Source organism: Euprymna scolopes, chromosome 35, assembly GCF_053919585.1.
Source record: "Euprymna scolopes isolate OS-2025 chromosome 35, ASM5391958v1, whole genome shotgun sequence".
Taxonomy (NCBI): Eukaryota; Metazoa; Mollusca; class Cephalopoda; order Sepiida; family Sepiolidae; genus Euprymna; species Euprymna scolopes.
In genome coordinates this window covers 86,630,936-86,652,954 of record NC_136516.1, presented here as the reverse complement: position 1 = coordinate 86,652,954, position 22,019 = coordinate 86,630,936, and the positions used below count along the sequence as shown (strand labels likewise).

General features: G+C 34.6%; 1 protein-coding gene across 4 annotated transcripts in view; it reads right to left on the bottom strand.

Moving 5' to 3' along the window:
- LOC145259974 (uncharacterized) overlaps positions 1-21,760 on the bottom strand; it is a 147,368-nt gene extending 125,608 nt beyond the window's left edge. For 2 of the 4 annotated variants that reach the window (XM_080117962.1, XM_080117964.1), the window contains exon 1: positions 21,508-21,760. In XM_080117962.1, the coding sequence (XP_079974088.1) occupies positions 21,508-21,534 (27 nt within the window). In that variant the 5' untranslated portion in view covers positions 21,535-21,760. The remainder of the gene's footprint in view (positions 1-21,507) is intronic. The other 2 variants (XM_080117967.1, XM_080117965.1) reach the window with 2 other exon arrangements.
- Positions 21,761-22,019: the final 259 nt, after the last annotated feature.

Below are 22,019 nucleotides of genomic sequence, written 5' to 3'. Positions count from 1 at the left end.
GGTCTAAACATTTGAAATTTTACATAAAGAATATTCAGACTTTCAACAAGCTTTTTAATCAGTTTTTGGGTGAAAATTTGGCTGCCAAGAGGTCAAAGTTGAAAGAGTTGACCCATGCAGACTCTACCAAATTCTTTTCACTATGTTAGTTAAGGAAGCCTATTATATAGAAAGGCATTACCATACATATGCATACTTTAATATATACATATTCATATAAAGTTATTAACAGTACATAAGGCCCGAGCAAAGCGCAGATGAATTGCAAGTATATGTATATATATATATATGTTTGTGTGTGTGTGTGTGTGTGTGTGTGTGTGTGTATATATATATATATATATATGTTTGTGTGTATATATATATATATACTAGCAGGGGTGCCCGGCGTTGCTCGGGTGTTTGGAGGTGTATGCTGTGCAAAAAAAGCAAAAAAAACAAAAAAATGGTTAATTTTTTAAAACTTTGACCCCTATTATGACCCCTTAAAATTTATAGTTTCGGGCTCAAATCACTTTATTAAGTTAGATCCAGGTTCAAGGAACCTATATCTAAAATTTCAAGTGCCTAGACCCAAAATTGTCGGAGGAGTTTGGTAGAGTTCTTAAATGGTCAAATCGTTGAAATTTGACCCCTTAACAGCCAAATTTCTGGCTGACACTCGTCACATCGATTTTCCCAAATCTCAGTACCCGGTATTTCAAATTTCGAATCTATAGACTAAAAATTGACAGAGTTATTGCGTAGGGAAATGTAGACAGACAGACACGCTCACTTTTATAGATATATGTTTGTGTGTGTGTCTGTGTGTGTGTATATTATGTTTGTGTGTCTGTGTGTGTGTATATTATGTTTGTGTGTGTGTGTGTGTGTATATTATGTTTGTGTGTGTGTGTGTGTATATTATGTTTGTGTGTGTGTGTGTATATTATATGTTTGTGTGCGTGTGTGTGTGTATATATTATATGTTTGCGCGTGTGTGTATATATATGTTTGCGCGTGTGTGTATATATATGTTTGCGTGTGTGTGTGTGTATATATGTTTGCGTGTGTGTGTGTGTGTGTATATATATGTTTGCGTGTGTGTGTATATATGTTTGCATGTGTGTGTGTATATATGTTTGCATGTGTGTGTGTATATATGTTTGCATGTGTGTGTGTATATATGTTTGCATGTGTGTGTGTATATATGTTTGCATGTGTGTGTGTGTATATATGTTTGCATGTGTGTGTGTGTGTATATATATGTTTGCATGTGTGTGTGTGTGTATATATATGTTTGCGTGTGTGTGTGTGTGTATATATATGTTTGTGTGTGTGTATATAGATATGTTTGTGTGTGTGTATATATATATGTTTGCGTGTGTGTGTGTGTATATATGTTTGCGTGTGTGTGTGTGTATATATATGTTTGCGTGTGTGTATATATATGTTTGCGTGTGTGTGTATATATGTTTGCGTGTGTGTGTGTGTATATATGTTTGCGTGTGTGTGTGTATATATATGTTTGCGTGTGTGTGTGTATATATATGTTTGCGTGTGTGTGTGTATATATATGTTTGCGTGTGTGTGTGTGTGTATATATATGTTTGCGTGTGTGTTTGTATATATGTTTGCGTGTGTGTGTGTGTATATATGTTTGCGTGTGTGTGTGTGTATATATGTTTGCGTGTGTGTGTGTGTATATATGTTTGCGTGTGTGTGTGTATATATGTTTGCGTGTGTGTGTATATATGTTTGCGTGTGTGTGTGTGTGTATATGTTTGCGTGTGTGTGTATATATATGTTTGAGTGTGTGTGTATATATATGTTTGCGTGTGTGTGTATATATATGTTTGCGTGTGTGTGTGTATATATATGTTTGCGTGTGTGTGTGTGTGTATATATATGTTTGCGTGTGTGTGTGTGTGTATATATATGTTTGCGTGTGTGTGTGTATATATATGTTTGCGTGTGTGTGTGTGTGTATATATATGTTTGCGTGTGTGTGTATACATGTTTGCGTGTGTGTGTATACATGTTTGCGTGTGTGTGTATACATGTTTGCGTGTGTGTGTATACATGTTTGCGTGTGTGTGTATACATGTTTGCGTGTGTGTGTGTGTATACATGTTTGCGTGTGTGTGTGTGTATACATGTTTGCGTGTGTGTGTATATATGTTTGCGTGTGTGTGTATATATGTTTGCGTGTGTGTGTATATATGTTTGCGTGCGTGTATATATGTTTGCGTGTGTGAGTATATATATGTTTGCGTGTGTGTGTGTGTGAGTATATATATGTTTGCGTGTGTGTGTGTGTGTATATATATGTTTGCGTGTGTGTGTGTATATATATGTTTGCGTGTGTGTGTGTATATATATGTTTGCGTGTGTGTGTGTGTATATATGTTTGCGTGTGTGTGTGTGTATATATGTTTGCGTGTGTGTGTGTGTATATATGTTTGCGTGTGTGTGTGTGTATATATATGTTTGCGTGTGTGTGTGTGTATATATATGTTTGCGTGTGTGTGTGTGTATATATATGTTTGCGTGCGTGTGTGTGTGTGTATATATATATGTTTGCGTGTGTGTGTGTGTGTGTGTATATATGTTTGCGTGTGTGTGTGTGTATATATATGTTTGCGTGTGTGTGTGTGTGTGTGTATATATGTTTGCGTGTGTGTGTGTGTATATATGTTTGCGTGTGTGTGTGTGTGTATATATGTTTGCGTGTGTGTGTGTGTGTATATATGTTTGCGTGTGTGTGTGTGTATATATGTTTGCGTGTGTGTGTGTGTGTATATATGTTTGCGTGTGTGTGTATATATGTTTGCGTGTGTGTGTGTGTATATATGTTTGCGTGTGTGTGTATATATATGTTTGCGTGTGTGTGTATATGTTTGCGTGTGTGTGTATATGTTTGCGTGTGTGTGTGTATATGTTTGCGTGTGTGTGTGTATATGTTTGCGTGTGTACATATATAGGTTTGCGTGTGTACATATATAGGTTTGCGTGTGTACATATATAGGTTTGCGTGTGTACATATATAGGTTTGCGTGTGTACATATATAGGTTTGCGTGTGTACATATATAGGTTTGCGTGTGTACATATATAGGTTTGCGTGTGTACATATATAGGTTTGCGTGTGTACATATATAGGTTTGCGTGTGTACATATATAGGTTTGCGTGTGTACATATATAGGTTTGCGTGTGTAAATATATAGGTTTGCGTGTGTAAATATATAGGTTTGCGTGTGTAAATATATAGGTTTGCGTGTGTAAATATATAGGTTTGCGTGTGTAAATATATAGGTTTGCGTGTGTAAATATATAGGTTTGCGTGTGTAAATATATAGGTTTTGCGTGTGTACATATGTCTGTATATAGGTTTGCGTGTGCACATGTCTGTATATAGGTTTGCGTGTGTACATATGTCTGTATATAGGTTTGCGTGTGCACATATGTCTGTATATAGGTTTGCGTGTGTACATATGTCTGTATATAGGTTTGCGTGTGTACATATGTCTGTATATAGGTTTGCGTGTGTACATGTCTGTATATAGGTTTGCGTGTGTACATATGTCTGTATATAGGTTTGCGTGTGTACATATGTGGTTTCTCTCTTTTCATTTTTCTTATTTTGTTTAAGCCAGGGATGGGGCATCCTACCAGATGCCAAACATACACCTGCTATTTTAGACACTCCAACCGAGAGATCTTTTTAAGATTCTAACTGTCCCTTTAAGTGCAATTGTTTGAATCTCCTTTGCACTTGGTTTACCTGGTATATTTGTAAGATAGTTTGTAAAATTCTTTTTCATAAGTCCGGTTGCTCCTATAATTACTGGAATGATAGAGATCTTCTTAAGGTTCCAGTTTCTTTTCATGTCATACATAAGACCCTGGTATTTAGTAATCTTTTCCCTCTCAGCTCTGTTTAACCCAGCATCATTCGGGACACTAACTTCCACCAAGGTTGCTTCCTTCTCCTTCTTGTCCCATATTACAATGTCAGGTTTTATAGCTCCGTTTTCTAGGTATGTGGCTGTAGGGATTGCATAGTCATAGTGGATGGTATATGACTTGTTTCCGACTGTTCTTTCGGGTATATGTTCCCATGACTTCTTACTGCATTCGATATTTAACTTATTGCAGATCGTCCAGTGGAGATATTTGCATACTTCATTGTGTCGCATTGTATAGTAGCCGTCCCCTAGCAGAACCTTACAGCTAGAAATCAGGTGGCTCACACTACTTCTGTGTGGCAGAACCTGCATTTGTTGTCTTTGCTGAGATCACTCATTTTTTTAAACGCATTGGTCATCAAGCCTTGATCTTGGGCAGCTATTATATACTTCTCCTGGTCATAGTGGAGCGATCCATCCTTTAGCCAGCTTATAGACCCTTCCTTATCAATATAGTTTTGGTTATATTCGTCCAGAAAATACTTGGCCCGTTGTTGGTTGGCCCATTCTTCAACTTTCTTGTCATGGAAAGCTTTAGTGTATTTCTGGCGACTTTTTCTGGCTATTTCAGTCGCAGGTATCTTTTCTGTTTCTGTCTCACTTGTAAGACAGTCTTCCCCAAAATGTTTGGCCAGTTTTGTGATGGATGTTGTTCTACTGGCTCTTGATTCCTGATGTTGGTGTACCATCTTTAGAGTTGGGTTTTTAGAGCTCATCAGATATTGTCCGGTGCTCACAATAGTTGCACGATGTTGATGGTCAATCTCCGAGAGCCCCATACCTCCTTTCCATCTGGGCAGATACATTCTAGACAGACACTGGTTTCTGTATATTACTTTATACATTGTCAGCATTTTACGTGTCTTAGTGTCTAGTCTATTTGTCTTTTTGTGGCCAGTCGACAATACCAAAACTGTATGTTACCACTGGCATGGCTAGTTGGTTAATGGCAGTTATTGTTTCTGGCTGTGAGTTCTGTTTTGCATATCTTCTTGACTCGGCGTATGTACTCACTTCCAATTTTGTTTCTCATCTTGGCATGCTGGATGGTATCATTCTCTTCTATGCCACGGTATTTGTATCCTTCCTGCCCTTCTAGGTCCTTGATGGTGGTATATTCATCAAGCTGTATATTTTTTCAGTTTCGATCTTCTTCCCAGATAGGTTTGTGTGTGTACATATGTCTGTATACAGGTTTGTGTGTGTACATATGTCTGTATATAGGTTTGTGTGTGTACATATGTCTGTATATAGGTTTGTGTGTGTACATATGTCTGTATATAGGTTTGTGTGTGTACATATGTCTGTATATAGGTTTGTGTGTGTACATATGTCTGTATATAGGTTTGTGTGTGTACATATGTCTGTATATAGGTTTGTGTGTGTACATATGTCTGTATATAGGTTTGTGTGTGTACATATGTCTGTATATAGGTTTGTGTGTGTACATATGTCTGTATATAGGTTTGTGTGTGTACATATGTCTGTATATAGGTTTGTGTGTGTACATATGTCTGTATATAGGTTTGTGTGTGTACATATGTCTGTATATAGGTTTGTGTGTGTACATATGTCTGTATATAGGTTTGTGTGTGTACATATGTCTGTATATAGGTTTGTGTGTGTACATATGTCTGTATATAGGTTTGTGTGTGTACATATGTCTGTATATAGGTTTGTGTGCCTACATATGTCTGTATATAGGTTTGTGTGCCTACATATGTCTGTATATATATATTGGTGTGTGCCTACATATGTCTGTATATATATATTGGTGTGTGCCTACATATGTCTGTATATATATATTGGTGTGTGCCTACATATGTCTGTATATATATATTGGTGTGTGCCTACATATGTCTATATATATATATTGGTGTGTGCCTACATATGTCTATATATATATATTGGTGTGTGCCTACATATGTCTATATATATATATTGGTGTGTGCCTACATATGTCTGTATATATATTGGTGTGTGCCTACATATGTCTGTATATATATATATATATATATATATATATATATATTGGTGTGTGCCTACATATGTCTGTATATATATATATATTGGTGTGTGCCTACATATGTCTATATATATATATATATATATATTGGTGTGTGCCTACATATGTCTGTATATATATATATATTGGTGTGTGCCTACATATGTCTGTATATATATATATATTGGTGTGTGCCTACATATGTCTGTATATATATATATTGGTGTGTGCCTACATATGTCTGTATATATATATATTGGTGTGTGCCTACATATGTCTGTATATATATATTGGTGTGTGCCTACATATGTCTGTATATATATATTGGTGTGTGCCTACATATGTCTATATATATATTGGTGTGTGCCTACATATGTGCCATTTTTATTCTTACTGCATTATCACGGGCTTCGTGCTTGTACTTGAAGATTTTAAAACTGCCCTGTTTACATCATAACGGACTACCACAATTTCCAGGAAAAAATAAAAAAAAATCAAAAAGAAACTCTTGAAAAGGCCTTTTTCATGCCGAAAGCTTGCTTAATATCTTTATATATTTAAAGAAAAAAATCGTTTTGGTTTTCTATAAAAAAAACAATATATATAAATATAGTATACAAGCAAGCAACCGTTTCGCAAAAGTTATTAGAAACAAAGACAGGTGTGTCTAAAGAAAAAAGTTAATTATATTACAGGTAAATCAAATTAGTACAGTTTAACATCAGAAACATCTGGTTGTATGAACTAGGTTTGCACTGTTCAAATGCACACACGCACATACACACACAACTAATGCTCATACAAATATGGTATGCTAATGTGCTTTTGTTCTAGCTTCTACAGTTCAATTATTACACAAGAATTATGACACTATTATAATGGTTTGGCGAGTTTCATAATGGCTGACAAACTCAAATCATTAAATCAAATATGATGTTGATATGTGAGGATTGCACTGTTCTAATGTGCACACAATCATACGTTAAATCGTTCCAGACAAGACATGAAGCCACTTTGTGCAAGGAGCTAAAAGAAAAATGCCACTTCAAAAAATGTCCAACAATAAGTGTTAGATGGCTAGATTTGAACCTAGGAATCAGCAATTCTTCCTGTATCAGAAACATTGGCCATTAATATGACGACTAAAGAACAAAGTAAAGGAAGTGAGAGTTATGGGGCTGCCTTTATTTTGTCCTTTAGTACTCACATGCCATGAGCAATTTTTAGTTTCTTATATCAAGTGACTTCATGCTTTGCCTAGAGCAATTTCCAGAAAAAAAAAAAAAAAAAAAAAAGTTATGATAATGCATTGGAATACCGCTGTTGACCAAGGGAAGAGTCTATGCAGTTTATAATTAGGGAAGGAAAATCTTACCAGTGAGGATTGAGGTCATGCGTTGAATGCAGAGAAATTCTATGAGAATGATACAATGGAGGTGTAATGCGAGTCTCAAAGACAGGCTTAAATTTCATGATCTAAGAGGAAAATAAAATTTGGACAGTACAGGAAGATGCTGAACAGGAGACTTTAATGGTATGGTTATGTAGAAAGAATAGATGCGAGTTTGGGGTTAGTAGATGTAGAACAGTTGAAGTAACAGGTTCAGTTCAAAGAGGAAGGCCAAGGTAACTGCAAAGATTTTCTTGAAGACAAAGATTATAAATTTGCTGAAATTAGTCCTTTCACGAAAGAGCAGGACACAAAATGTTTTAAATAATAGAATAACAAAGACTTTCGCTGGCGAGGACTACTATTAACCATAACCAGTTATTCAGTCCTTTTGGAATTTTCATCTATTTTTCTCGTTATGTACTGAATATTTATTTGTTAATGAAACCTATATGAAATATGTTCCTTATTAAATTTTAAAGATTTCCTATTCTGAAAAAAGTTTTTAAAAATTTGATCTAAAAAGAGTTATTTTAAAGTTTTTGTTAAAAAAAATTCAGATTTTCTCATTATTCAGACCTGTATTACAAAGAGGGGAGGGAGGTGGAAAAAAATGAGGTGTGGTGTGAGGAGAAATACAAATTGAAACAGAATATTCAGACCTGTAATAATAGAAAGAGGGGGTTGCAAAAATGAGTTGTGGTATGAGGAGAAATACAAACTGAAATAGGAGAGTTTTAAAATATAATCTTAAAAAGATAAGTTAGAAAATCATTTCATCCAAGGCATGAAAATTGTTAAACAAAATGTTTTTACTATAGGCTTTAAAAATGAAGGTACAAGATTTATTTTGAAATTTATTTATCTTCAAAGTGCACTTTTATAAATTTTACAAAGTAAGGTATAAAAATTTAATTTAAATTAAATCAAAAAATTACCTTGGATTTATTTTATGTAATGTACATTTGTACAACACCTGCCTTCGCCCCGCCACAAAATGTAAACCAAATTTTTGTAAAATATTAAACAGTTCTGCTCGGTTAATGTCGCCACGTTACTCACATTAAAACGGTTAATTAAACTGCATAAGCACCTGTCAAAAAACTACACAAGTTCTATAATTGAATATCACCCTCCAAAAAAAAAAAAAAAAAAAAAAATGACCATAAAGTGAGTGCATTTGTTCATATCTTGGAAACAACTTGTTTCCTGGAATTTTAAAAGTTAGTGGAAAATTTAAAGGATTTTCCGAGGGTGAAAAGAAAGCCCCCCCCCCCCCTCACCGAAAAAATTTTACGTTAAATTATTATAGAAAAGTGATCCCCACTTTTCTAAAACTAACATTTCTTCATATCTTGGAATCTACTCATTTGCCGTATTTTTAAATGTTATTTTCATTTTCAGTGACCCCAAAAACCTATAAGAGTGGTTATTTTAAAGGAATTTTTTAGGGTGGAGTAATTCTTCATATTTACCCTTTTTTTTAACAGTATTTTTTTTTTTTTATTATTAAATAATGAGAGCTCAAGTTCAATCTAATTAAAATACACAGAAAAAAATCTTTGATGTACGTACCAGTCACGGAACGAAGATGTCATTCCAAAAATCGCTTAAATTGATTTTTTACTAACGTTGTCTTGACTCGCCATGTTTCATAAAGTGGGACAACTTAATTCAAACTACTGAGATTAAAATCGGTCTTGTAACGACTATGATTTACTACTAAAATTGCTAAAAATCGTTAAAAAACAAAACTAACTTGATCAATTTATATTTTTGGAATGACATTTTCATTCCATGAAAATTTTTTTTTAATTTAAATTTGGAACTTGTATCTTAAGTGAAAGTACCAAAAAAAAAAAAAAAAAAAAAAAAAGTAATTCCTTTCCTCGGCCCTCAAAATCAAGAGATTAGACCATTTCTGCATTGACCTAGCCCCTGTTGAATTCGGTGTAATGTTGTGCAATTCTAGGAGGTTCATCCTCCCAGACTTTACCTTTTAAGGGGTTAGTTTATTGCTAATCATCTGAGGTGCCTTTACTGGGGAATGTCGATGGAGTAGTCTAAGCACTCTTTGCAGGTCAGTGTCCATCCTTAGGGGGGTGGGGGTGCTGACTTCTCAATGCCACTTTCCGACTGATGTCACAGTTCTTACAATGGGGGAGAACTAAATAACCACTTTTACAAGTTAAGAATGTGTTTATCTATTCTATATATATATATATATATATATATAAATAAAATGACTGCAGAAATTCCCTTCAGGACCAAAATATCGTGGGTTTGCAACAACAGATGCCACATACAAATACATCTAGCCTAATAGCCACTATCTTATGTAGCTTTCAAACACCATTTTAGACACATTCCGTAGTGATAATAAAATGCTACATTGCATCCGATGAGCAACACCATCACAATCACAACATCTTCAGAGGAAGGAGTCCCTATCAGTCTATCTAAATATTTAGTCCTACTACCACTACCTGCTGTCACTGGAACCAATTCTACATGTTCCACAGATACTGTGATCGTAAGTGGCTCATTGATGCATAGAGATAACATTTCCGATTCATAAAGTTTACCCCCACTAAATTCTGTTTATTCTGATTGGTCGAGCTTTGAAAACTCATATTCTGAAATCCACTTAAACATTACAATATGGTATCAGGGAGACATATTTTGCCAGGAGTCAAGTCCATTTAATGCATCGGTCATTTCAGACATGTTAAATGGAAAAAAATACAAGAACAAAAATCATTAAACGAACATTAAATAATCCATTTACTTGCTTCCTTCCACAAAGTTTCAATTGGTCTATCCACTATCAAATTCTACTTCGTCGTCGGTGACTGTCAAAATATCAACACAACCGAGTTTGAAAACAACGCATTACTTATTTATATATTAAATATTTTAGATCCAAAATATTTTCGGCTTTTATACTCAGATTTTACCTAAAACCTTAAAATAAACACCCGCCAAGGTCTTCGTCGACGACAACGACACTGTCAAAACGTCAACAAAACAGTTCTTTTACCATAAAACACACTGTGTATACACTGGTAATGTTTCAAAACTGTGCATTACATATGTATTTATATATTGAAGAGTTTAGCTCCAAAATATTTGCGACCTTCACATGAAGATTTTTCCTAAAAAGTATAAATCATTAAAAAATATACTTATTTGGAAGCTAGTCTTCAATATATAAATATATATAACCTAGAACCCCATCCTCCAACGTAGACCCCTACTACCATGTCTCTTTCTCTAACATCAGGGGTCTACGTTCCAACCTTCCAGAGGTTGAAACCCAATTGCAGAAGACGAAACCGGAAATATTGTTCCTAAGAGGAGTTCATAATTAATGGATACTCTAACTTAACATCTAAATCTGACCCCCAAGATCGCCATGGGCATGGAATATGTGCCTACATTAAAGATGGCTTTCCATGTGGTAGGGGAGAAGACCTTAATTTACCTTATACGTGCTTCCGGGTTACACTTGCTTACACCACTGCATTTATATTTGCCTTCTATCACCCCCACAACAGCGGAATTACTATCTTTAAGAGCATATCTGAGAAAATTGACCACATCCTGTCTGCTCATCCTTCAGCTAACATTCACATCTGTGGTGACTTCAATATCCACAATGTGGAATGGCTGACCCACTACAAGACAGATGATTAGGGGAGGTTCTGTTATGACTTCTGCATTGCCTATGACCTCACTCAGATTTGTTCACGAATCCACCTGTGTGCCCGATACACCCGGTCAGTATGCAAGCCTTCTAGACTTTTTTCTCACAACTTCCCCTGAGTTATGTTCATATTCCGTTCTATCTCCTCCAGGATCTTCCAACCACTCCGTTGTATCAGTTAAGATAAAAATGAAATGCAACAAGTCTTCAAACGTACCTCACCATCGTACAGTATATCGATACTCTATGACTGACTGGGCTAGCTTTCGTACATTTATATCTGATCTACCCCTGCATTCCATGTTTAAAAAGGATGTGTCCTCTATAGTATCAGACCTGACGGAATGGTTAATTGAAGGTATATACCATCCAAAAAATTCCAATAAAACAGCCAACCATGGTTCTCTCCAGAATGTGCTGCTGCCATTGCGCACAGAAATCACTTTTTCCATAGCTACCAACGTAATAGATATACTGAGACTAAAGCTGCTTTCAGGACTGCCAGCAACAACTGTAAAAGAGTAATAAAACATGCAAGAGAGCTATATGCTCAGTTCATTAAATCCAAAGTAGCTGAGCAGCGGCTTGGTTCCCACCAGTTTCGGCAAATAGCAAACAGGATCCTGAACAGAAGCGTGCGTTCTATCCCAACCATCATCAATGGACCTGAGGTCATCGTCAGCATCAGACAAAGCCTAACTATGTACCAAGAACTTTGCAGCTAATTCTACCCTATGCGATGAAGGCCATCAACTCCCCGTATTTCCTACTATAACAAACAACACGCTATGCAACATACAAATATCTGTGTGCGTGAAATCACCAAGCTAATCAGAACCTTGATTCCAGTAAAGTAACTAACTAACCCTGACAGCATTCCAATTATAGTGTTGAAAGCTTCAACCAGAACTTGTCCCCATACTTACAAAACTGTTTAAGTGTTGCCTTAAGGAAGAGTGCTTCCCAACACCCCGGAAAACCTCATCAGTATGCCTTGTATTTAAGAATTCAGGTGACAGGTCATCTCCCTCTCAGTACAGACCAATAAGTCTCCTGTGTGTTATGAGTAAGTTGCTGGAATCCATATTAAATAAAGTAGTCAACCACCTCAGCAGAAAGAACCTTCTTAGTGACATGCAATATGGTTTTCGTTCTGCCAGATCTACAGCAGATGTGCTAATGGTTATATCTCATAGGATTAGTGAATCTCTCGACAAAGTCTTCCTTTCTAGGGAAATTGCTCTTGACATATCAAAGACCTTTTGATAAGGTATGGCATAAAGGCCTACTTTACAAGATTTCCAGCTACAGTATAACGGGAAATGTTCTCTCAATTATTAAATCATTTCTTTCTGATAGGCTCATAAGAGTAGTGGTTGATGGGAAGAAATCAGAGGCCCACAGTATTAATGCTGGTGTCCCTCAAGGGCCCATCCCGGACCCAACTCTTCTTGATCTACATCAATGATCTCCCAAAACACATACTTAAATCATTCGTTGACATCTATGCTGATGACATGACCATCACATCAAAGGCCGTAAATGACAAAGTTCTGATTCTCTCTCCTCTGATCTTCAGTGTGTGGTACAATGGGGGAAGAGGTGGTTGGTTACATTTAATGCATCTAAAATCAAGCGTATGGTTCTCGTCTTAGGGAGGCTCCATGATTTTACAAGCTTCTGGGATTGACCTTTACTCCTGATCTGAAATGGAACATACATCAAATCTGTTGCCAAGGTCGTTGGAAAAATGGTGGAATTCTTCTACCGCTCCAGTAGATATCTCACTGCTAAAAACAGCCTATCCTGCCTTGACAGAGTACAAAATAGACTTCGTAGCCTGGTGGAGATGCTCTTTACTCTTCCCTGCAACCTCTCCCACAGAAGGGACGTTGCGAGCCTGTCATTTTATCGTTATTTCGATGGGAAGTGCTCGTCTGATCTCCAATTTCTGGTCCCCCTCGTTAATCTTTCACGAAAAACACCCGTCTAGTTGAAACCACTGTAAGTAATTTTCCCCACTCTTTATCTTTGCCTAAATCAAAACGTAGATTCCATGAACAAAGCTTTTTTCTTAGAAGTGCATGCCTGTGGAACTCTCGTTTGCCTGTTTCCCACCTGTCTTCAAAAAAAAAAATATATATGAAATGCGTTGGTACTTCGCCACGGTACATACATTTTGGCCACGGGCGCCAGTGACCGTCATTATACAAGCCCGGCAGTAGCTCCCACTAACAACCGTCGTTTGCTTTTTTTTTTTTTTTTTTAGAGATGGGGTGGGGGGGGGGGCATATTTTCGCCGTGCAACCAACACCGGTACACGGGTTCTGCTCGTAAATAACATTACTGCAGCAACACAGTCCGTATTCTGCAAAAGTACCATTTTCTTCATATAGAATTTAATTTTTAGACCTAGAATAAAAACAATATTCGCTGAGAAACATGTTATACCTTGCTAACATCCAATTATCAATTCATACGTAATTCACTCAATAATATTAACTCCTGATTCCCTTAAAAAAAAAAAAAAAAAATACATGGAAAACGCCCCCCCCCCCGTTCCCCCGGAATTTATGATCAACACATTTGAAATGGAAAATTAATCGATAATTGAGTTTGTCAACTTTCTTGAATGAAACCCGCCACTAATATGGTTAATTCATTAAATTAACATAAAATTAAAAAATTATAAAATATTAAAATATGAATTAATGATTTCTACCCATTCGTGTAACTAAACGAAGAAACCGTCTCGAAAATATGCCGTCTTCCTATTTCCTTGACTTCACATGTGGGAAAAGTAAGACAAGTCAGTTTTTTTTTTGTTTTTTTAAGGCACTGTGGGTTGGTCGGAACAAAAGTGGGATAACCTCAGTCTAGACTAATACCTTAAATTTCATTGACAAGTGTGCCTTCAGAACAGATATTTCACGTTATTCTGAGCCAGGGTTGCCTATCCCTTTTTTTTTTTTTTTTTTTTTTTTTTTTTTAAAGTTGAATTTTAAGTGGCAGTCTTTTCTGGTACTACACTATCTGTTTTGTTCTCGGTCAGTGAAGAAGGGAAATCCTTCTAGACTGAAACAAATTTTGGTAAATGTTACCTTACGCTACAACAGAACAGTTTTTAGGGGTATTCGAGGTCGCTAACAATGAATCTGATAATCAAACCCGCCGCAAATTTACCGTTTGCATGGTATTAACCCCTAGACCTTGGGACTATTTTGTGCCATTTCACCGCCTTCGGTAGTGTTTTTCTTGATGAGCGACCTCGAATACCCATAAAAAAAACAGTGATCAGTGTTCTGTTGTAGCGTAGGGTAACATTTACCCAATTTTTTTTATTTTATTCTTGTCACAATCCAGAATCCCCTTTCAAGAAAAAGTCGGGCGCCATTTTAAATTTTTCAATACATCGGTAAGCACCGTTTTTCGAGCTGAATAAACGGTAAATGTTTCGTTTAGGTCCACCTCCACAATTTTCTTTAAAATGACGACATTTAAAGGTTTTCGACTATGCTGAATACGAAAATCGCATTGAAATGTTGCAGTTATCAAGATAGAAAAAAACGCATTATGCACGATAATTTTGGCGGCAATTTTTTACGCGCATGCGCGCGCGCCCTAAGCAATCAATTTTACACGAAGGAAAAAAAACAAGTTTAAAAAAAAATGGCCGCCAAAATTACCGTGCATAATGCATTTTTTTCTATCTTGATAACTACTTATCTCTGCAACATTTCAATGCGATTTTCGTATTCAGCATAGTCGAAAACCTCAAAATGTCGTCATTTTAAAGAAAATTGTGGAGGTGGACCTAAACGAAACATTTACCGATTTATTTGTTTGTTGGCCGTCGCCTGCATAAGTGCATTTCATTTTCTTTCAAAAAAAAAAAAAAAAAAAAATCAAACTCATTTCAAAACATAAAATTCAATGCTGCTTCGTTATTAGAGCGAAAATCGAAATATTGGATTTCGATAAAAAGCAATGCTATGTTGAAATTAGTGCACCGTTGATCCGTTCTGAAATAACGTTATTTAGAAAGCCATTCTTAAGAGGGCGAGGGGGAGAGTGTTTTGTACCTATTTCTGTGCTTTAACATTGAAATAAAAACATCAAAAAACTTGAAAATATTATTTAAAAAATAGCGGATCAATAAGTGCACTTCACTAGCACCTCGAAATTTAATAACATATCCAAAAAATTACGAAAACCAATCAGGTAGAAAATAAAAATCGTTTCCAAAAACGACTTTTAAGAGTTTATTCAAATTGGCACTTATGGCGCCAATTTAAAAAAAAAATGCACCGCGTTATTTTTTTTAAACCGTATTTTCAAATTAAATTTTTACGATATATTTTGTTTTAAATTGTTAGGTGAAAGTACAAAATAGTTACACAGCACTCTCCCCTCATGTTAAGAATGGTGCCCGGAAAACTCGTCCCGGGAAAACTCGTCCCCTTTCGCTAGGTAGGAAAACTGGTCCCTTATTGAATAAATATCGATTGAAAACACATTTTATGATCGTTCTTGAAGGAGAAATTGTTTTTTTAAAATAGACTATAGCCCCCCCCCCCATAATATTAAAAAAAACTTTTTTTTACTTGTTTGATGTTTTTTTTTTTTTTTTTTTTTTTTAAATAAAATCGATTTTCTAAGTGTCCGTTTTCTACCTAACTGGCTAAGTTCTTAGTGGTTTCACTTATTTTAAAGCGTTTATTATGTTCATAAACGAGACCGCATATTTTTTTTATATTAATATAAAAAGAATTTACTTATTTACTGTTGTTATGAAAGGGTAAAATCGATTTGGGTTTTTATTACTGTACACAGATTCGAAAAAATTGTCAAAAAACAAATATATAACAAATAAATGTTATCAAAGGCAAGATAAGTTACTTTTCTACCTAACTGGATATATTTTTTTGTGTTTTTATTCAATGTAACATGTTTACTCAGCTCGAAAAGCATACAGTGTTTAACCGATGTAGTGGAAAATTCAAGATGGCGCCCGACTCTCTCTTTAACATGGTAAGTTTGGGAAAGGGTGTTATAAATAATAAACTAGACAAAATACTATTAAAAAAACACCGAATATATGTCAACCTATGTCACGGTAATATATATTGAGCGAATTTCTAACAGTATTTTGTCTAGTTTATTATTTTTCGAATCTATGTGTACAGTAATACAAACCAAAATTTTAATATTTTTTGAAATATAATTTAGAGAGGGGGGGGGTTATATCTCCCTCGGAAAAACAACCAACAAAAAATGAAATGAAAAAGATTCTTGATAAACGATAGCGGAGTTTTCAATAAAATTGATTAATAAATTTATTTAGTGATTACTTTTTCTCTTAATGATTGATTTGAGAATTTTGATGTAAAAATTAAAAATTAGTTAACGAGAGATTGTTAGCACATGGCATCTCTCGCGCCAAAAAAATATTTCGTTTTTAATTTATTAGTTAATTTTTGTAAAATTTGACAGGACGACAATAAATGTTGATAATTGATAGAATTATAATTTTAAATAACGCATGAGTGCATTGCATTTGGTATGAGAGAAAACGAAAACATAACAAAAAACTATCATAATTAAAAAACCAAAACAGAAAAGTAACGCTCCCAGTTTTTAATTTTTTTGTTTTGTTTTTTTATTATTGTTTTTATGACTCCAAAAAACATCGTTAAAATAAGAACCAAAAAATTTTTAATTAACTTTGTATGAACATAATAAACGCTTTAAAATAAGTGAAACCACTAAGAACTTAGCCAGTTAGGTAGAAAAAAAAACAAAAAAAACATTAAACAAATAAAAATATTTTTTTAAAATATTATGGGGGGGGGCTATAGTCTATTTTAAAAAGCAATATCTCCTTCAAGAACGATCATAAAATGTGTTTTCAATCGATATTTATTCAATACGGGACCAGTTTTCCTACCTAGCGAAAGGGGACGAGTTTTCCCGAGACGAGTTTTCCGGAGACGAGTTTTCCCGAGACGAGTTTTCCCGAGACGAGTTTTCCCGAGACGAGTTTTCCGGAGACGAGTTTTCCCGGGACGAGTTTTCCCGGGACGAGTTTTCCTAAATTCGTTAAGAATGATAAGAACGTCATTTCAGCATGGTACCTTTTTTTACATAAGTACCTTTTTATATTGAAAGTTTTTTTTTGTTTTTTTTTTTAAGTTGGTTAAAATTTAAACGGTGCTAATGAATGCACTTACTGATCCGCGCTATTTTTTAAATCATATTTCCAAGTTTAAGTTTTTTTTTTTTTTCTTTTTTTTTTTTTAAAATTCAATTGTTAGGTTAAAGTACAGAATAGGTACAAAATACCCTCCCCATGTTTAGAATGGCTTTTTAAATAATAACGTTATTTTTCAGCACGGATCAATAAGTGCATGGCATGAGTACCATTTAAACTCATTCATCTTGAACTATTTTTATTTTGAAAGAGACAAAAATGAGAATATCCAAAAAGATTTACAGATATTAAAAATCGCAGACAAAAATTGTTAATGGTGGAGTTGGTTATCTAGCTTTTCATCTATTGGTATATTCATATTTCATACCATTTTTTTTTAAATTTTAAATGTCCGAATTTAATTTTTAGATGTCTAAAAATAAAATTATCCAAGATATCTAAAAATTAACTTCGGACATTTGAACAGGAGCGACCCCCCCCCCTCTCCCCCAAAGAGGGGGGGGGGAATATAAATATTCGGTAAAGGTGCAGACTGCCACATCTTTCCACCCTAAAAAAATCCTTGAAAATTACCGCTGTTACAGGGGGTTGTGGAGGGGGGGGGGGCTGAAAACGAAAATAACGTTTAAACTTTCATGAAACAAGTAGTTTTAATGATATGAAGAAATTCGGGGTTTTGTTTTACTGTACACACAATTGGAAAAAGTTGTCACAAAACAAATATACAAATAAATGTTATCAAAGGCAAGATAAGTTACTTTTCTACCCAACTGGATATGTTTTTAGTGTTTATATTTAATGTAACATGTTTATTCAGCTCGAAAAACAGTGTTTACCGATGTATTGGAAAATTCAAAATGGCGGCCCTCTCTCTCGGAGACGGTAAGTTTGGTAAAAGGAGTTATAAATAAAAAACCAGTCAAAATACTGTTAAAAACCCGCCGAATATATGTCACGGTAACATATATTAAGCGAGTTTCTAACCGTATTTTGTCTGTTTTTTTTATTTATAACTCATTTTCCCAAACTTATCGCCATTTAAAATTTTCCAATACATCGGAAAACACTGTTCTTCGAGCTGAATAAACATGTTACATTGAATAAAAACACGAAAAATATATCCAGTTAGGTAGAAAAGTAACTTATCTTGCCTTTGATAACATTTATTTGTTATATATTTGTTTTGTGACAACTTTTTCGAATCTGTGTACAGTAAAACAAACCCTAAGTTACTTTTCTACCTAACTGGATATGTTTTTAGTGTCTATATTTAATGTAACATGTTTATTCAGCTCGAAAAACAGTGTTTACCGCTGTATTTGGAAAATTTAAAATGGCAGCCGACTGTCTTTGAGGCGGTAAGTTTGGGAAAATGAGTTATAAATAAAAAAACAGACAAAATACTGTTAGAAACTCGCTCAATATATGTTACCGTAACATAGGCGGGTTTTTAACAGCATTTTGACTGGTTTTTTATTTATAACTCCTTTTCCCAAACTTACCGTCTCCGAGAAAGAGTCGGCCGCCATTTTAAATTTTCCAATACATCGGTAAACACTGTTTTTCGAACTGAATAAACATGTTACATTAAATATAAACACTAAAAACATCCGGTTGGGTAGAAAAGTAACTTACCTTGAAGTTTTTAATGTTTTTATTTAATGTAACATGTTTATTCAGCTAAAAAAAAAAAAAAAAACATACAATGTTTACCGATGCTACAAAACCGATGTTTACGAAAGTTAAAAATGGCGCCGACTCTTTGACACAGTAAGTTTGGGGAAAGGAGTTAAAAATAAATCTAGACAAAATACTGTTAGAAACTCGCTCAATATATGTTACCGTGACATAGAAACCCACCAAATATGTCGGCCTAACAGTATTTTGTCTAGATTTTTTTTTTTTAACTTTTCCTAAACTTACTGTGTCAAAGAGTCGGGTGCCATTTTTAACTTTCCAATACATCGGTAAACACTGTTTTTCGAGCTGAATAAACATGTTACATTAAATAAAAAACGCTAAAAACATATCCAGTTACGTAGAAAATATCTTGCCTTTGATAACATTTGTTATATATTTGGGTACTACAGAGAGTGATCATCCGGACGTAAATAACGTTATTATTTAAAAAGCCATTCTTAACATAGGGAGGGTCTTTTGTACCTATTCTTTTACTTCAACCTTACAATTGAATAAAAAAAACAAACAAACAAAAATCTTTAATTAAACTAGGAAATACGATTTAAAAAATAGCGCGGATCAGTAAGTGCACTTAGCACCTATATTTGTTTGACAACTTTTTCGAATCTGTGTACAGTAATACAAACCCCTTAGTGCTTATGCACTTACGTTACCTTGCTATTTTTTCAAATATTCAAGTTAAATCAAAGTTTTATTAAATTGTTTTATTAAATTGTTTCGGAATAACCCGCCTCCCCACCTCGAAAGCCGTTCTTAACATGGGAAGGTTGGTGGGGGGGGGGGGGTTATACTACGCTGGGGCAGGTCGTACAAAAAATACCTGTTTCTGGGTGTGCTGACTGCTGCAAATGAATATCGCATTTAAATTGGGGCTGACAACTAGTTTTCACGATACTAAAGATTCTTTTCCACAGGTTTTATGTAATAGAAAATATATACGCGCGCTTGCGCGTACGACAATGGTCACCACTTATAAAATATCGCAGTAAATTTTCCGCTGGTGTACTGTACTGGTGTCCATTGTTGTACGCGCATTTTTTATTACATGAAACCTACGGAAAAAATACCTTCAGTATCGTGAAAACTAGTTGCCGGTCCCAATTTTAAATGCGATATTCGTTTTCAGCACACCCGAAAATCGCTAGAACGTTTTCAAACAGGTAGGTTTGTGTTGGTCTACCAGGCCACAATAACCCATTTTACGTTAAATTGTATTGATTTTACGTCGACCTTTTACGTAGCCATAAAGTGAGTGCTCATTTTACGTATAATTGATCCCCCACTTTTTAAAACTATAATTTCTTCACATCTTATTCGGTGCTTAATGTATTTTTTGCACCACGCTATTTTTAAATAGTTTTTTTTTTTCGGGTTAAATTCTAGTTTTACGATATCTTTATTAAATTGTTAGGCGGAAACAGAAATAATTACAAACAAAACACTCTCCCAATGTTAAGAATGGCTTCCGAAATAGTTATTTCAGCACGGTACCAAAAATGCATAAGTATCCGTCATGTTCGTTTTCAGCACCCCGAAAACCTAATAGACTGGTAATTTTGGTACTCATGCAGAGAGTGATCCGTGCTGAAATAACGTTATTTAAAAAGCCATTCTTAACATGGGGAGGATGTTTTGTACCTATTCTGTACTTTAACCTTACAATTGAATAAAAAAATAAATATCAAAACTTTAATTAAACGTGGAAATACGATTTAAAAAATAGCGCGGATCATTCTCTGCATTAGCACCGTAATTTTAATGGATTTTTTTTAGTCAAATGTTAAAAAAAAAAAAAAAAAAAAAATTAAATCTTTATAATCCCCCCCCCCCAAAAAAAATTTGGTAAAACTATACAAACACCGTGACAGCGAATTAACCCTACCCCTAACCCTAACCCCTAACCCTAACGCTGTCACGGTGTTTGTATAATAATACCAAAAATTTCAGTTTTGGTAAATTTTCAACCTTCATTTTTTAAATTGAGGTTTTTAAAATTCCTTTTTTTAACCATTTTTTTTATTTTATGGCTTATTTTTCAAAAACGTGTTTTTTGTGGGGTGTTTTTTTCACAAAAAAAAAGAAAAGACATTTTAAGTGAGCTTAGAAAATTCATTGTTTTCATTTTCATTCTTCTTGGGAAATCCTTTTTTTATATACTAATTTTTGTTTGTTTTTTAACCTATTTTATTTATTTTTTATTTAAATTTATTTGTTAAAAAAAAAAAAAATGTCCACCCACAGCAGTTCGTTTGTCTGGCGTTGCATTTCCACGTTCATATAAGAAAAAAAAGATTTTTTTCCTCTTAAAAATCTCGACAGGTTATAAAACAAACCTGTTTTAAATAAAACACATAAAAAGGGGGGCAAAAACGGAATAAAACATTTTTTTTTAAAAAAGCCAAAATAAATAAGAGACGAGACGAAGCCAACAACAATAAAAAAAAAAAAGCAGACGACATTTAACCCCCCCCCTCAGAGGAAGAGAGGGGAAAAAACCCGAAAAATTACGGACATATAATTCATACAATATTAATAATTAATTACTTACAATCACATTCCCGTTGCAATTCATCATTCTGTGACGTTTCAACAGTAAAATAAAAAATTGAAAAAAAAATAATTACGATTTGTCTTCGAAATAAATCAGCTGTTTGCTATTACAGTAAGTATAAATATACAAAAAAAAAAAAAGAGAGAAGTCCAACCACTACTGCCTGCTACGCACACACGCACTCGCTCAATCAGCAGCAGCGACGAGCGGAGCAGTAAGTGAGAAACAGCAGAAGAAAGCGAGTCTGTGTGTTGGCATCACCCACGTGACCTTGACTTCCGTTCAGCGACAAAACCGGGTTATTCACCCGGTCTTGTTCCACCGAAAGAATCTCTAGGAATGAATGAATGAACGAACGAAAGAATGAATGAATGAATGAATGAATGGATGGATGGATGGATGATTGGGTGAAGTATCTGGAAAGAAGGAGGAGGTTGAATTCTTCCAGTCCAAAATCAAATAAGAATAGAAACTACTACTACTAATAATAATAATTAATCGAATGATTG